Genomic DNA, 16,695 nt, shown 5'->3' on the forward strand with positions numbered 1-16,695 from the left:
CCTTACATCAGCTATATGTGTTGCTCTGTTTGAAGCACTGAGTGTCCAGGAAGGTAGTGAAATCAAAGACACTCTAGGTTTGACAAGGTGTTGAGCAACTTAAGTGGCCTGTTTCGAGCAGGAGCAGTGAGCACCCTGCCAGCCTTAGCTGCTCTGCGATGCTGCCCACCTCATGAACAGCACCTGGGTGCCTGCTTGAGGATCCCCACATCTCGGTTCAACAGGATGTATTCAGCCCAGTGTGGCTTGTGGTGGAAGTTTTGGCACCAAGACATACACCCTGAAAAAAAGGGTGATGCCTGGAAAGCCTCAGATGCCTTAAATCAAGCACTGTCAGGCTGTGCTGTGTGCACAGGCTTTGGTTCAACCTCAGGCACACCCAAGGCAGTTTTCTGGGGGGTGGCGAGGGATGTGCCTCGCTCTTTGTTCATGTGGAGCTTGTGCCCTGTTCATGTCCCCTGCGGGAGGGGCGTCCAGGTGAGGAGAGCGCAGAAGCTGTGCAGCACGAGCACATTAATCATACACTTCCCCGTGACACAGATTTAGTGGGCTGTCTTCTGGCTCACTTTAATACCAGCACCAAAATGACCGAGGTTTAACGAAGGCCTTATCTGTACCCAGGAGGGAGCTAGAAGCAAGAGATCATCGACTGTGAACCTGCTTCTCCCCCCTCCCCTGAGACCAGGAAAGGTTTTACACTGCAGGGGCAGCCAGTGTGGATTTGTTCTCTGGTGTTACTCTGTGTAAGGGAAGGACCCGATGGGGGAAGGAGTCATCAGCAAAGTGAGAGACATTCAAAGGCCACTGGACTTGCTGAGCGTGGCATTCAGGCCTCCGGTGAGAAGGGATGGACCTGAATTATTTTAAGGATCATTTTAGGAAGAGGCCTCTCCTAACTGTGGATGCCCTGGAGATGAAAGACAAACCTGAGATGGTGTTATTTTATTTGCTCCAATAAACATTTGATTTATACAAAACAAAACAAAAAATAATAAAAAACCACCACTGTTTACAAAGCAAGTTAAGTGCTTGAAACATTTGATAAACAAGAGTATATATTGTTCACATTCCTATTTCATACATGATGTACAGGTGAAGTATGCCTTAAAAGAATTAAAAAAAATCCTTTACATGTAGTAGTAAAAAAAAAAAAAAAAAGAAAGAAATGTCAGTATTGACCCTTCTTTTGGGCCTGCACAGGCACTGGCAGCACCTCGCTAGATGGCAGCGGCCCTGCAGCTCCCTCACTTCTTGTTTTTATTAAAAAAAAAAAAAGAATCACCCTTCCCCCCTAAAATTCGACACAGCATCCTCTGAATTCCACTGTAGTCGCTGAGATTTTGCCCTGCTCTGTTTAAATATTTCTGAGTAGTTTAGTTTAAATGGAACAAAAGCTAACAAAACCACTTGAAATAAAATATTTTCCATCATAAGTTTGAACTCCTATTTAAATGAGTATGATTCCTGTTGACTTATTTGGCAATGTCTTCTAGAAAAATATCAATGTTTATCTGTCAAAGGTGTTTAATAAATTGCACTGGATATAGTGCTGTACAGGACTGGTCTGTGCTGGCTGAATTTCTAGTTTCCAAGGCCTGCTTACATGCCAAGGGCAAGAAAAAAAAGTGAAAAATCACTGCAAAAGTCCTGAAGATAAAATTGTTAGCATTTATTAAACACGCTGCTGTCATTTATATAAGTCCAATGTAATGCCAACTGTCTTCCTAAACATGTCGGAGACCAGAAGCCCTGCTATCCTATATGCAAGCAGCGTGGAGGGCAGGATATGACATTAATCTGATGTTATGGATCTTTCCCTCAGCTCTGAGGTCCTTGTGCAAAAATAAAGGCACTGGGTGTTGTCTCGCTTTTTTCTAGAAAGCGTGGAACAGAGTCAGACCATGGTGTGTCAAGCAATTAGACATGCTGTACATGGAAAAAGTATTTGTTCTTACAGCAACACAATCAAGGTAAAAGGAAAGGGGAGGAAAAAAAAAAAAGAGTACTGCCTGCGCTCAGAATGCAGAGCAAATATAAAACATCTGCTTGGATTATTGCTGGTCGTGTCTTGTTTTGTATGGTTTGGGGGTGGGGAAGGGAGGAGGGGAAATCTCATCCTGCTGATATTTTGCAACCTGCTTGCAAGCAGCATGAATTGAAAGCAATAAACATGTAACGCTAATGACCTCTGTATGAAAACACACGTACGGGAGGGGGCAAACATCCTCACACTCCCATTGTGGGATGCTGTGAGGACTTTGGGGTTAAGGCGAGAGGGCAAAGACATCCCTGAACCTTCTAAAATGTGCAGCAGACAGGACTGCATAGCTACAGCTGCAAAGCCAAATCTGCCTTTCTGCTGTGAGACTGCTCCTGCAACTGTGAGCTCCCGGGCCACAGCTGGGTGCTTATTGTGTCTCCTTCGAAAGCCATCTTCTTATTGCTTATTATTCCTATCTTTTTGGCAGAGTGCTTAGTGCACAATTGCTAGTGTCCTGATGTGCCAGTCTCCCCAGGTTCTTTCCCTAAATGGGGAGGGATCTCTAATGCACAGGTAATTTCCTGGAGGCATTTTTAAAACTCTTTCCTTCAGAGCATGGCTGTTTATATATATATATATATATATATATATATATATACACATACATACACACATTTTTTATATATATATGTATATATATATATAAAAATAGCAATTTCATAGTTATATACAGGCATTAATAAAGTGCATAATGTTATTGGCTATTCTCAAATCTCATTTCCTGAGGAAGTGCTACATACATACATAGCTCCTCCCATGACACGGCACAGCCAACGCTAGGGTATGACACCTGCTCCCTGGCTTTTAACTCCCTTGAATACATCTCCTTGTCCAGAGCCACAGCTTAAAGGGAGTAGTGACAGCCTCAGTCCTCCAGGAAGCAAGTCAAGGCACTGATCGAGACTTCTTCCTTCGCCAAGGTTTAGGAGCGACTTCTCTCCATTTCGGAGCTCTTGGGGTCGCGCTACTTGGCGGTGGTCATGGAGCCGTCTTCGGGGATCTTCTCCTCCGAACAGCTCCTTCCTGAGAGCTTGTCGTGGTGCTTGAGCTCGCTGAAGCGCTCCGCGACGCACTGCGCCGTCAGCCGGGCCTCGGGGTCGTGGTCCCAGCACTCGATCAGGGTTTCACACACCATCTGGATGCCCTACAGAGAGCACAGGGAGAGCAGCTGTGATGGGGACAGTCTGAGTCACCGCCAAACCGCATCTGTGAGAGTTTGTTTTAAGGCCCTCCGAAGTGCAGGGGGTTACTTGTACGTGCTGGAGGTGACGGAACCAGTCCCCAAAGTGCTTTGTGGGCTCTGCTGTCACTGTATTGGGGGCATTGGCTTTTTTTTTTTTTTTTTTAATATATTTTTTAGAAAAACACCCTACTGCTGTACTTGCAGCAGCTTACATCACTGGTAATGTCATACTTGGATGTATATTCTGATACTTCATAATAAGAAAAATGATGCTTTGGAACAGCGTTAGGGAATCAAACAGTTTTTGTTCCAATCGATATGATCAGACTGCCTGGATAATGATGTCCTGCTCAACCCATCCATCCCTTTGCGTGCCTGAATTCTGTATGGGCTTTTCGAACAGATTCTGATTGCCTGCAGTATCAGGCCCTACATCAGCCTTTATGAATTCCCCGCAGACTAAGTAAAACTATGTGCAAATACGGGCCGCAGTCCCACAAACACTTAAACACATGTCACTCACAGATGTAACTATTTAACCTTCATTTCGATGCTGATGCACATGTTTACAGGAACAAAAACCAGTTGCATCTTTGTAATGCATTTTGTAAACATGAGGTATTTGCCAGGAAATTGTGTGCTTTGCGTTATGACACTAAAAGCCCATTAAGTAGGATTTATCTTAAACTTCTTATTTAAAAAAATAACATTTCACAACAGTGCATTAATTGCGTAATTTACCTAATTGGTGATGTTGACTGATGTCAATGTTAATAGCAGAACGTTATTGTCTGTATACAAATAGCATTAGTTTTCTGCTGGCATTGAAATTACAAGCAGTAAATTAAATTAAATATTAAACATTAACTCGAAATCAATAGTGCAACAAATCTCATTAAGGGGGAAAAAATGTAATATGTAAATCCATTCCAGAATTTTATCACGATGAATAATGAGTTCATTACAAAAACACGACTGCAGTGGAAGGAAATGAATATGGAAGAGCCATTACAGTAAGAGCAACTTCTGTGGAGTTCAAAGCAGATCCTCAGCTGCTGTAAACTGTCACAGCCCTGCTGAAGCCAATGCGTCACTGAATTTCAGACAGCGCAACGTGAAACTCTGAAGGGACTCAAGCGGAGGGAATTAAATCCACCTTCATTAAATGTCCTGTGCCTGTGTTATCAGGCATCCATTTCCTGCCTCAGAGCCTCCAATGAGCCCTGCTGGAGCCCGCTGCACATGCCCCAGAAATGTGCAAGTGCAGCACAGGGCACCCCAGTTGGCAGGATGCCCTGTACTCGGGGGCGTGGGTGGCACGAACTGGCTCCCTGAGCACCCCAAGCCCCGGTGGTTCCCTGCCCTGGCGCCCTGGCCATGCTGGCACACTGATGCTGGCCCTACAGCTGGTCAGCTGTGCCTGGAAGGTGCTCCTGAAGCCTCCCTTCCCAGGGCACAGCCAGTTTGTGCCCACAGGAGTGGCTCTGCCCCAAATTCAGTCAAGGCCCCACGCCATCTAACCCTGCCTGAGGCCTGCTTTAAGTGCCAGTGACTTTTGCTTTATAGGGGCCTTCATCAACCTCGATGACATGTGCGTCACTTGACTCTTACCAAACACACAACGGAAATATTTGCTGACAGCTTCTGCCTTTGCGTTAGCATAGGCCATATCTTTCTTTCGTATGCTGTAATGGATTGGTACTAAGTTAGATTTCCTTTTGCTGTTGAGAAAACTTATTGTCCTCAATTTGCTGACCACAGACCTTCCTGTTGTTCTTCTCTTTCCCTAATCAGTTCTCTACACTGCTCTATTTTTTTTTTCACACAGAAGACCGTGACTTTTGAGTATTCTCAGAAAGTTCTCACACTGTTCCTAATTAAGCATTTTCTTCTACTTATTTTTTTTATTTTCCCCCAAATGATCTGGCTCAGGATCTTTTCTGCTTTGTTAATTGGGATCTTCTAAAGTACCACGTGTATATTACCAGTTTGGACTTCGTTTTGCCTTTGTGGAAAAAAACAACTGCAATTAACTCGTGATCACTTTTATTAGCTCAATTACAATTACAAGAAAAATAATTCTGCAATTACTTTTCTATTCTACGCAGATGAGCACTAATACAACCTCTCCTTCCCAGCTCAACATGTTAGTTAGAAGATGGTTGTAGCTCTAGCTCCTAGAAATTTCTAGGGCCTTTCAGTCCTGCTAACATCAGATATCCAGGTGTCCCTCAAAACACAGCTCTCCTCCCCAGTTAAAGCACCCCTCCTCAATAATCCTGCTCATTACAGCTGGCTGCATAAGGAATGATACCACTGGTCCAGGAAGGGGCTGTGCTCTGCCACAGTCATCAGGCAGCAGATGTGTTGCTCCTGGTTGGAGGAGTGATTGATTACAGCCACTCACATGGCCTTTCCTAAGTAAGTGTTAGACTATGATTTTAACATCCCAACTGGAATGAAAAAGGGAGTGTTATATTGCTCCTGATGGAAATGCTAGCTGGTCTTGGTTGCCTGGGCTTTTATAAATGTCCCCTGTGCTTTCCTTTTGTCTGTAAGACCACTCAACATACCGCATTGACAAACGCAATGACCAAGCCTCACTTCTCTGACATGAGTCTCATTTTATCTCTTCTGATAAAACTGCTTAGAGCAGAATTTAAGAAATGCATGCCTTTGGCTTGTTTCCATTCAGCTTCAGCTACTCAGAAATCAGGCCGTGACTATCACACCTAGGAAGTGCAACCGTGGTGTCCGCTAACGGGGAAGGCTGATAGAGTGCCTCCCGACATGCAGGGGAAAGGGACTGCTACTACACAGAATAAAAACAAACTGGCTTGCTGACGATTCATTTCCTATTTTCTTAAACCTGTCAACAGCTGGGATTCCACTATGACCGTTCTCCATGATAAAGTGCTGAAATTTGTTTTCTCTGCTGAAGGGATGCATGTGTGAAGTTGCTCTCTTTGACCTTTCAGAGCCTGCACGCAGTGTGCTGTGAGGCCCTAATTATTCTGTGGCTGTCTAGATGGTTGTTGAGTCTCAGGTTTCCTTTTTTTTTTTTTTTTTTTTTGGTATGGTCACTTTCGGATTACACTGGTGGGCAGTAGAAATTCCAGTGCTTTCGGGGCAGGCACAATGACCCTGTGGTGTCTAAACCATGGGCAGCATCAGTGTCACCATGTGGCAGAGCTCTGATCTGTTCAAAAGAGAGATCCCTCCCACTGAGCAGGATGCTGAGCTAAGGCTCAGGCTTTGGGCAGCAGCTAAATGTGTGGCGTGGCTCCCAGCTGCTTCGATGTGGTGCTCTTACCTGATGGTTAAGCCAGGAGCTGGGGATCTCGGGTCGCCCTCTGTCTCTTAGGACGTTGTCCTTCATGCTTTCCACGCAGGGGTGTTCTCGCACTTTAGAGCCGAATGGGGGCTCGTACTCTTTCACTTCTGCCAAGAGAATAAGCAAACACAAGGGTATTCAGCTGGGCTGTGCTGGTGCCAAGTGTGAAGGGAGCTGGCTGTTCTCCGGAGGAGTAGGAGGCACTGATTAGCTGCTCAGTGCCACTGCTCTGCCTGACCAGCTCCAAACAAAGCAAAGCCAGTTGGCATGTTCAAAAATATTTCAGATGTGTTTCTCCCACATGTCCCCGCCCTCCCTCCCTCCCTTTTTGTTTCCTAGCCAACTAGACAGTTCTCATTTAAACCCTTTAGTACATAATCATATTAGCCACAGTCAGAGCAGCAGAGTCACTTGTAATGGCTTGGGAGCCTTTCACAGCCTCTGCTGAGCCAAAACACTCAGGGACTTCAAGGTGAGCTTTGCTTGAGCCAAGCTTGCAAGAAATGGTTACTTTGGTCCCCAGTAGGTCCCCCAGGATCCCCACACACTTTCCAGGTGAAATATACACTGAAATCTAGGTCATAGATATTAATGTGCCAGATTGTTAGGAGGAAAGAGTTGCTTGAAAAGGACAAAGTTACAGCAAGGAACAGTGCTGGAAGCTTCCACATTACCCTTGTTTATTACCGAGCCAGTAGTGGTCTGCTCTTATTTTAGGCCTCTTTCCCAAAATAGGTCAGTTTTGACCCATGATGCAGGGGGCACGGCTTCCTGAAGGGGCTGCTGCCATTCTGGTTTTTGTTTGCATGTTGCATATTTTCTTTGCTTTTCTTTGGAGAGAGAAAGGAAGAGGCAGACATATGGGACCTTTGGAGGAAACTCAAGAAATCTCTGAGAGCGGAAATATTATAGTAGATGCTGACACAGTGTAGAAAATGCTGTGGTTTCTTTGGGAACAGATGGAGAATTTACTCATAGGCCTAATGACTTGCTAGTATTAGATAAAGATTTATGAAGTTGGCCTGTTCTGCTGCCTCTTATTTCTTTCTAGGAATTAATTGAGGGCAAGAAAAACTGACGTGTAATCTACTAGGCAGGCTGAAGAATGCAAGTGTCTAGAAGATGTGTGAAGAGAGATGAACAAGATGGGAGACATGGTGCTGCTGTATAATGTTGCAACCAAAGTTCCAGCTTCAGTATCCAGCACTGCTCAGTCCTCTCCAGGGGCATTTTATAGTAAATAAGAACTCTGAGAAGGGCAATAACAATGATTAAGGGCCCAGAAAAAGTGTCCAGCAAAGCTTGGCTTTGAGTACTTTGAAGAGACAGGTGAGGGTACGGTAAAATATTGAAGTAATTAAGTATTGAGATAACATAGGTCAGGTCATTGACTGACATATCTCATGATAAAAACAAGGTAGTATTGAACATAACTAAAAGGTGGACTTTTCTCCAAAACCTTAAGAGTAAGGCTGTAGATCTCATTGCTTAGTGATGGCTATGAGAAGAAGACTTGACAAGCTACAGAAAAAGAGAGGGGACTTCTAAAAGAATAGCCTATGTCATAATAACAAACATTTTGGAAGAGATATTAAACCTCGTCCTTTAAATGTTTAGCATTTATAGGTCCAGCTGCAAACAACTATCGTGTAGTCCAGCAGATTACCCTACAGATGCCTCCTGCAGAGCTCTCCCTCCCTCTCCTGGATCATTTGCTGCTGGCCACTGGCCACACAACTCTCTGCTGCTTGTCTATAGTTCTGAAACACAAGCTCTGTCTTCTCATAAATAAATTACTTTCTTTTCGACTCAAGGGCCAAAGTCTGCTTTGCTTTCTTCCCTCCACAAGAAGGCATACCAGTTTCATCCACATTGATCCGAGTTTGAGATTATTCAGCCAAAGTAAATTCACAAGACTTTAGCCCAAGAAGATAACTGAGAAGTTCCCATCCTGCTGGTCAAACCCAGATTTCCATGCAGTGCAAGCCCAATGATTACCAAGCAGATGCATTTACTTACAAAGGTAATCGAAATAGTAAAGATTGCTGAGGAAACCTAAATAGCATGATCTATACACCGCCTCCATCGGGTATGGTTTGATTACAGTAGCGATCCTGGACACTAGCCAAGGCTCAGAGATCTCCTAGCAATAGCAGAGAAGATGATCCCTGTTAGGGACAATCGACCACAACACAGTGTGAGGGGCAAAACAGGCTGGAAAAGAGCATGCAGGGGGAGACAAGCATCAAGGAGAAATGTTGAGCAATGGCACATGTGTGGTGTGGTACTGTCAGCTGTTTGGAAAGTTCTCAGCACCATATAGGTTACTTTTAATGTGAACAGACCGTTTTGAGCACATATATGTCTTTTTTCAAGAAATCCCTGCAAGCTAGGCTCTGGTTTGCTCTTCTGTGCTTGCCTCAGAGGAGTCTGAGTGTGCAACAGAGGGAAGCTGGTGCTGTGGTGCTGATCTGTTCCCTCTTGCTGAGCTGAATCTGAAGGCCACTGAGGTTTATGAGATGGCTCACGTGGGGGAAGGGAAAGCCTTCCTGGGGAATTGACAGGTTTGTAATACATTTTCCAGGTACAAGAAATTCCTTCTATGCTATAAGCATTCCTCTTCTAAATATAAAAACTGTTTTTTTTGTTTGTTTGTTTTTTGTTTTTTGTTTTTTGTTTGTTTGTTTTGTTTTGTTGTTATTGTTCATTTGTAAAGGAGGAGAAATTGAGGCCAGATGGCAATTCTCTGTAATGACTTTATAGTAATACGGCCGTGCCTTCCCTCAGTTTGAAAAGCATGCAGCATCTTCTTGCTATTTATTATCTCGCTTCTCTCTCCCTTAGAAAGAAAAGCCCACTGAATCCTCTGGCAGTAAATCCTCCTTATGCTGGGGAATCTCAGGTGTCAGACACATTTTGCAGTAATAGCTAGGGTTATTCATGGATCATGTTGACGTGCTGCAGTAGATGTAACAGATGCCAGTCTGAGGTAGGTTAAGATGTTCGTTCCTAGATGCTCATGAACAGCTATACACAGATGCTGAATCTATTTTTCATGACTTATATGTTTCTGTTGATTGTTTTTTGACCAGTCAGGCACTAAAAATGACAACTGGTCGAAGTACCATAAATACCTCAGGTATCCTGAACTACAGCACCTTTAGCAGTCAATAATGGCAGGGCTCCTTCAACTTCAACCTCCAGCATTTAATCTTTATGGCTGTGAGCTACCTTGCACTAATAATCACTGCACCTCTGCTTCCCTTTAACGCTGGCATGGCCATAACTCTCGGAAAGGCTGGGACTGGATTGCAGCCTCAAACAGAGTTATTACTGAAAATCTCTATTTGTTGTGCCTGATGAATGCTTTGGAAAATTTGGCTGTGGGTTCCTCAGAGGAATAAGCCTCTCACATGTGATCTTCTGCTCTAAACTCATTGTAGTGACATTCTCTTCCTTCAGGCCAGAACTACACACCTGCAAATCCTGTCAACACTCCCGCATGTGATCTGTCTTGCTGTTTTTTTGTGGGACAGCTCCTCATGCCGGCAGATGAAGGCTTATTTGTAGAATTAAAGCAGGAGTGAGGTGAAACAAGGCTAGCAAAAATCACAGAGCAAAGTCCACAGCAGTGAGCTGGTGCTTGGGATTTTTGTGTCCTTTTGAAACACCCCTCCTTTTAGAGTTTCCAAGGGGTGAGCCACAGGAGAGAGAAATCTATCGATGGTGGGGCTACTGAGACAGCTCACATACATACGTACACACACATCTGCATGTGCATGCAGTGTGGCTTTCTTCATGCTAGAGGAATTTAGGCGGTGGATCTCTTTAGCTGTTGCACAAAGGGACTGTGCAAGGCTCCACAGCCATTTCATGGCCAAGTTCAAGGAGTTGTCAAATGCTTGCTTCACATTTTCCCTTGATTTCCCAGTTCCACTCCTTTCAAATACGAATGTCAGCTGGGAAGGGTGAGGATGAGTTGGGATGGGTGAACTCACTCTGCAGTTTCCCTTGCACAGACATGTTCTAAGTGACTTCACATCTGATGATCAAAGACACAGCCACCCTTCCAAAGGGTCAGGGGCGTGTGAGCTCTGCTCTGATTACAGGCTGCTTAGTCACTGTGTGCTGGATTCTCAGGTGGGAAAGCAGCAGAGCCCAGGAGGGAGATCTTATCTACCGCTACCTCGGCTTGTTGAAGGATGGCACCAAATACCCTACATGTAGTACTGCGGTGACACATGGGGAATTTCTGGGAGATGAGCTGCTGTTGTGGGGTGATGCTGCACTGTGTGGATGTACCATCTCAGGGCTACATGCCCCCACACGCCATCGCAATGCAGGCATGTCCCACTTGGGCTCCTCTCCGCAGCAGAAGCTTAAATCAGGCCTCAGCTACAGATGCCTCAGGGCTTAACGTGCAGGCACATCCCCACTGCACAAGGCTACCAAGATGTTCACTGCTACCACTGTCACCTCTGCATGCTCAGCACGATGAACACTGAGTGTTTCACAGGCTACAGGATACACGAATGTTTAGTTGCAATTCCTGGCTGACTCTTCCCACGTAAGCATAAGATTAAATAAAGATTTTATTCGCATTAAACAAAGCTCTGGTAAAGCAAGGCTGCCATTTCAAACAAAGCTATGCTGCTACACCAAAGCCAGCCAACACTGCAGGCTGTACAATGCTGCACAAGCAACTTTGCCATTTTCTGAGGAGTTTCTCTTCTCCCTCTTCACCAGCCCTGTGCATCCAGAGGTTCCTTTTCCTCTCCTCTCCTGCTGCCCCCAGCAGTCCCCTGGCTGCCGCAGCTCCGATACAAAGCAGATGGTTTTCTTTTCTTTCTAGGAGGCTGTCGGAGAAATTACACTTGCCTCAGTCGCCAAAGCTGTGTCGCTCTGAAAGCAAGTGGTTTAGATGAAAATTATATTTCTTGCAACGTGCAGCATCTGGTGCACAGCTGTTGCACTGAATGAAATACCAAGTTAACGGCAGTGTGGAGCAGTTGAAGTTCTCCCCAAAGCAGTATTGCTGAGTTTCTAAATATGCCTCTTAAATTATACTCCAGTGAAAAATCAGTCAAACTCGATCTTTGCCTCTGTCTCCCTTTCCCTTGTGCCCCATTTCTGCTTCTCCGTATTTAGCACAACAAAGTAACAATGAACAGCACAGCCTTTCACGAAAGCTGATCCCCACCTGCATATTTACTACGGCAGCTTCACAGTATGGATTATGCTGCTGGGTATTTTTGTTTAAACGTCTGCTAACTGCAAAGGCCTGGCATGCTGTAGAGACTGTGCTCGACAAGGCTGCTGCAGTGAAAGAGCCTGCCTCCATCACCTCCCACACTCACCCAACACCTGCACGTTGACAAACGGATCCTGAGAGATACCTTTGTAGAAGAAGTAAAGTCACCCTACCTTTACGTGGGTTGAGTGGCAATTAGCCCCCCACATGCTTCCTTCCCTAATTGTTGAAAGTTGTTAATGCCACCACCTCTGCATTCGGCTGCTCTCTGAACTTCCATGGACCTGCTCTACCGAGAAGGAGCCCACACTGCAGTCAGGCCTGTGCTGGGACGATGGCCTCTACATCTTTTCGGCTCCTTTGGAAAGGCTGGCTGCAGTGAGGACAGCCTACCCTGGCTTATACATGAGGTCATTCCTCTCAGAGCCCATCAGTTCAGAAAGACAAGAGGGGTTTATGTGAGTGGAGGGAAGGGTGCAAGGAGAGGAGGGAGTCTCACGGGTGACAGATGGAGAGGGAAGCAGAGGGGGAGCTGCAGTCACGAATCACTGTAAGCATATTTTACCAGCTGGTTGCAAAGAGTCAGCCTGCATGAACCAAGGGAAAATCTAAGAAGGAAATGAGAGAAACCATGCGATGCTGCTGCAGCTCAGCACCAATGACAAGTTAAGGGAGGTACATCCTGGGAGTTATTTTTAGCTGCTGTGGTTGAAGACACTAAACCCAAGTTCCACCCCCTACAGATCTACCCAAAGACTCCCGTGGTTCTGCTAGGGAGTTCAGCTACCTGCAAAGATGACTGAAATATAGAACCAAAATTTGAGAAGTGTATTTCTGGAGATGAGGATAACTGAAGGATGAAGTGAATAAGGAAAATCATGGGATGGGGGTTAAGCTCCACCTTGAAAGCAAAGGGTATGCTGAGCCAGAGAGATCTCTCTTTTTCCTAAAATGACTTCAGCTTTTCTTCTCAAGGTTATAACGGGTCAGTCTCTACCAGCTAAACATGCTGGTGATTTTTCCTTCCTTATGAAACTCCCTTTATATCCTCTTTTAGGCAGTTGCCTTTTGAGAACAGCAGCAATAAGGTTTGCTCTTGCTACAACCTCCATTTCACTGTGCTCAGCAAATATGACCAGGACGGGACTCAGGCATCAGCAAAGATAAAAGAGTCCACAGTGAACAGCTCATATTTATATTAATAACGTGTGTTCCTAAATGCAAGAAACAGACAGCCCAAGAAACAGGGCAAAGATCCCTTTTCTCACATTTTAAATCTCCTCAGCCACATTTACAAAGTGCTAATGAAAGGCTGAAGTTGTGCCAACGCATTTAGAAACATACATGACCACGACAGTTAAATGTGGATAGGTTTGCCTTGGAACATGCCAGACTGAATTTCAGTTCTTGAGGCACCACATGTTTTTGCCCCCAAAGATTTGCCTAGAAAAGAATGTTTTTTCATGCATTTATGCTAGCGCTAGCTGTTTGCACACATACTCGCTTTGTAGCTTTCCCGGCAGGGTGCAAATTGGGGCAAATCTGTTGCCCACAGGGCGGCCCACCCACAAAGACCAAATGCTGGTCAGACAGAGCCGGAGGCTGAGATGGAGGCATTCCTCCCTCCCGCACACAGACACCATGGTGCAGCCGCACAGCTGCTGTGCAGAGTGGCCTCAGAGACCTCGGTGGACAGTCTTGTGGTATCCCATGGTTGTGAGCAGAGAAACAAGGAGCAGCTATGTGCATCTTCCAAAGGGACACTGGTTTCCTGCTGTACACTATGTTCCCCATACTGTAGCGCTCTACCCTGCCAGTTGTCCTGTCTCTGTGGCAGCCCTTTGAGATGCAACTGTGCCAAGTCCAAGGAAAAGGGAGCCTCTGTACTTTTGGAAGTAGGGTAACAAATCAAAACATAGTCACATGTCTTCCATAATATCCACATCAGTGTTATCTGTAACAGCCTCACTCCTCAGACTGCCTGTGGGAGTCCTGGACTGTGCAGCAGGTTTTGTCAGAATGATTACTAGACAATACGAGCAGACAGAAGAATTTTATATTTAACTTAGTCTTATTTTAGTCCCTGAAGTAAGGTGAAAATTTTCAAACATAGCAATATGTAATGCAGATATCTCAACAGCAACTTTTGTGATTTCTAGCACATACCAGTGCTGCACACTGGGAATTCGGGGGCAGCTTTAGGCAAAACAGAAATGGAGATTTTGTTTCTGTGAACAAACTCTGAATATGAACAAACAAAGCAGCTCTTTTTGGAGAAATTCTGATAGTCAATTCCACTCATTTTCATTTTGTTACTGCACTTAATGCAATGAACCTCCCTTGTTTCTCAGGTGGATGATCTCTTGCAACATCACAAAAAATGATAAGTGGCAGCTGGGGATCTCAGGAAAGCAGAAAGGTTTTTGTATCTCTATGATGGCTCTTACTGAAATGATCAGTTAGTTAATGTGACACTTAACTGACCCCTCATTAGGTTTCAGAGTGAACATTCCATGAGGGCAAATGGAGGACAGTTACCACTTCTTGGTATTAATATTTCAAAGCTTCTTATATTTACAATCATTTTGGGGGAGGACAGACAGACTGAGACTCTCAATATCTACTCAAGATGCTATAGTTTAAGGAAAAACAGACATTAGTAATCTTTAAAAGTGGTCTACCTAACAGCAGTTTTATCCTTACAGCAGCTGGGGACTGATTTTCTCATGCTCTCAGGTGCTTGACCTTCAAGCCTGCTCATGTATATCTTATACTGCTGAAGGCCTGTTAGATTACAGTATCCAGACACACTAGAACAATCAGTGAGACCTAAATAGAATCACCCATGCCCACAGACAACCACAAGATCACGTCTGTCCAAACATACTTTTAGAGAGAAGAAAACTGAGGGCACTTACCTCCAACACCGTTGCAGCGAGATGTCATTTCCCAGAGGACCAAAGCCATGGAGTACACATCTGTTTGTTTGAAGGATTCCACATTTTCTAGGTTCATCCTGGACTCCAGAACCTCGGGAGCCATGTACCTTGCTGTGCCAACCTGCAGGAGAGGAGATAGGGCAGAGCTCATGAGCTGAAACTGTAATTCATGCTTTGGATTCTGCTGTGATGCGACATCAGCTTTCACAGAAGCGGTGCCATTTGACAAGCATCCAACAATTCAAGCCATACTTGGCACAGGTCATATTTTCTGCTGCCATGGGAATCTGGCATTGTCTTGACTACCAACTTGCACCTCCCTTGGTAAAGAAAAACACTAAAACAAACAAACAAACAAACAAACCCAGCAACCCTTTATAGTTCCTTAAGCCCATGATTTTGGCACTGACAGGTTTTCTCACTCTGGCTGTTTACAGAGATAAACTCTACCCTCTGGGGCTGAAGAAAATGCCACTGACCGAGCGTCTTTCAGATGAGCAAGAAACACCCTGTATTCTTTTACACTGCATATTACAGAGCAAGCAGTTTATTTTAACAGTACTCTTAAAATGAAAGTGGTAAATTCAGGCTTGGCAGAAGAAACCAGACACACAAACACTAAATGCAGAAACATACATCTGAAGTGAAACCAAAAATCAGCCCTTTTTTGTTTCCCATAAAGTTTATGCACATTGAGTAATTTTCAGCAATGATTTTATCAGCTTTGCTGAGGTCTACATTATGACCTTGATTGCAGAAGGCAAAGTTTAAACGTCTGTTTTTATCAGAAGGAAGGATTTAAGGAATAATTATTGGATCATGCACCAGTTGCTCCCTAATAACAAATTCCTCACAGGGTAGGTATCAAAAAATTACATGCACACAGACACACACATACACATGTCCTGAAAAACTCCCAAGGTAATAAGTCTTTGATCAGGCAAACACAGCTTTAAATGGGAGACTGTTTGATCACACAAATAATAAACACTCAGAAGTGGATGATGCAGTAGGACCGGAGATTCAGATGGGCTGTTTGTAGACTGCCCTACAACCATCAGTCCAGAGCCCAGTGATAAGCAGGACTGGAAAAGATCATTTCAGTTATTGGGTCTGCAGTTGTTGAGAGAGCCATTTGGCATGCTTCTGGAAACAACTCTTACAACTCCATCCCCAGGGCAAATGGGGAAAAAGTGCTGCAAGAAGTGTAATGCACCATATCCAAATGTTTGTAGGACTAAAGCCTTGATATAAACAGGGGACAGCAAACAAAACAAAACAAAACAAACAACAACAAACCTGAGCATCTGTCCCAAAGTCAAATTCCCTATCATGTGGGTTCTGTGATTAATTTAAGGCCAAGCATGTGAGCGACACCAACACATTGAACAGTTACTTGGGATAATCATGTCTCAGCACCAATGAGTTCACCAATATCTCCCTGCCTTACAGAACATGAACATATGGAAACCCTACAGAAGAGGCTCTTCCTACCTCCATCCCTTCCCCAACACACAACTTCTTCCCCAAGCAGATTCCATGCAAAGTGTTAGAAGGGATACCGGCACACTATATCCCACGGTTCCCCAGCCCCAAATCCTGCTGTTTTCAACAGACTCAAATAATACGGATTCTTAACATTGTCCCAAGTGCTGTTTTAGTTTGGCAACATTTCACACTCTCTTTGCAGCAATAAAAATGATTCCGCAGCTTAGCTGCACAATGGAGGCTCAAGCCCTGTAACTAAAAAGTGCAATGGGAAATGCAGAGAAAATTTAAAATGACATGAAGAACGATATCAAGCTAATCCCATTTCCATCCTGCTTAGAATTTATCATCTGTTCCACTCTGCTCTGTCTTTTTATCTGCATTTAGATTATGAGGTCTTTGGGTCAAAGATACTGTTCCTGCATCTTGGGAAACATGAGTCCTGGACCTCAAAGACAT

At 44.5% G+C, this 16,695-nt stretch overlaps 1 protein-coding gene across 2 annotated transcripts in view; it reads right to left on the reverse strand.

Moving 5' to 3' along the window:
* Positions 1–927: 927 nt before the first annotated feature.
* Positions 928–16,695, reverse strand: part of TGFBR2 (transforming growth factor beta receptor 2) — a 58,919-nt gene continuing 43,151 nt past the window's right edge. For both annotated transcript variants that reach the window (XM_027451097.3, XM_072033447.1), the window contains 3 exons: positions 14,728–14,869; positions 6,538–6,665; positions 928–3,185 (listed from right to left, as the gene is read on the reverse strand). In XM_027451097.3, coding sequence (XP_027306898.1) covers positions 3,006–3,185; positions 6,538–6,665; positions 14,728–14,869 — 450 coding nt within the window. In that variant the 3' untranslated portion in view covers positions 928–3,005. The remainder of the gene's footprint in view (positions 3,186–6,537; positions 6,666–14,727; positions 14,870–16,695) is intronic.

This window comes from Anas platyrhynchos, chromosome 2 (assembly GCF_047663525.1).
Source record: "Anas platyrhynchos isolate ZD024472 breed Pekin duck chromosome 2, IASCAAS_PekinDuck_T2T, whole genome shotgun sequence".
Taxonomy (NCBI): domain Eukaryota; kingdom Metazoa; phylum Chordata; class Aves; order Anseriformes; family Anatidae; genus Anas; species Anas platyrhynchos.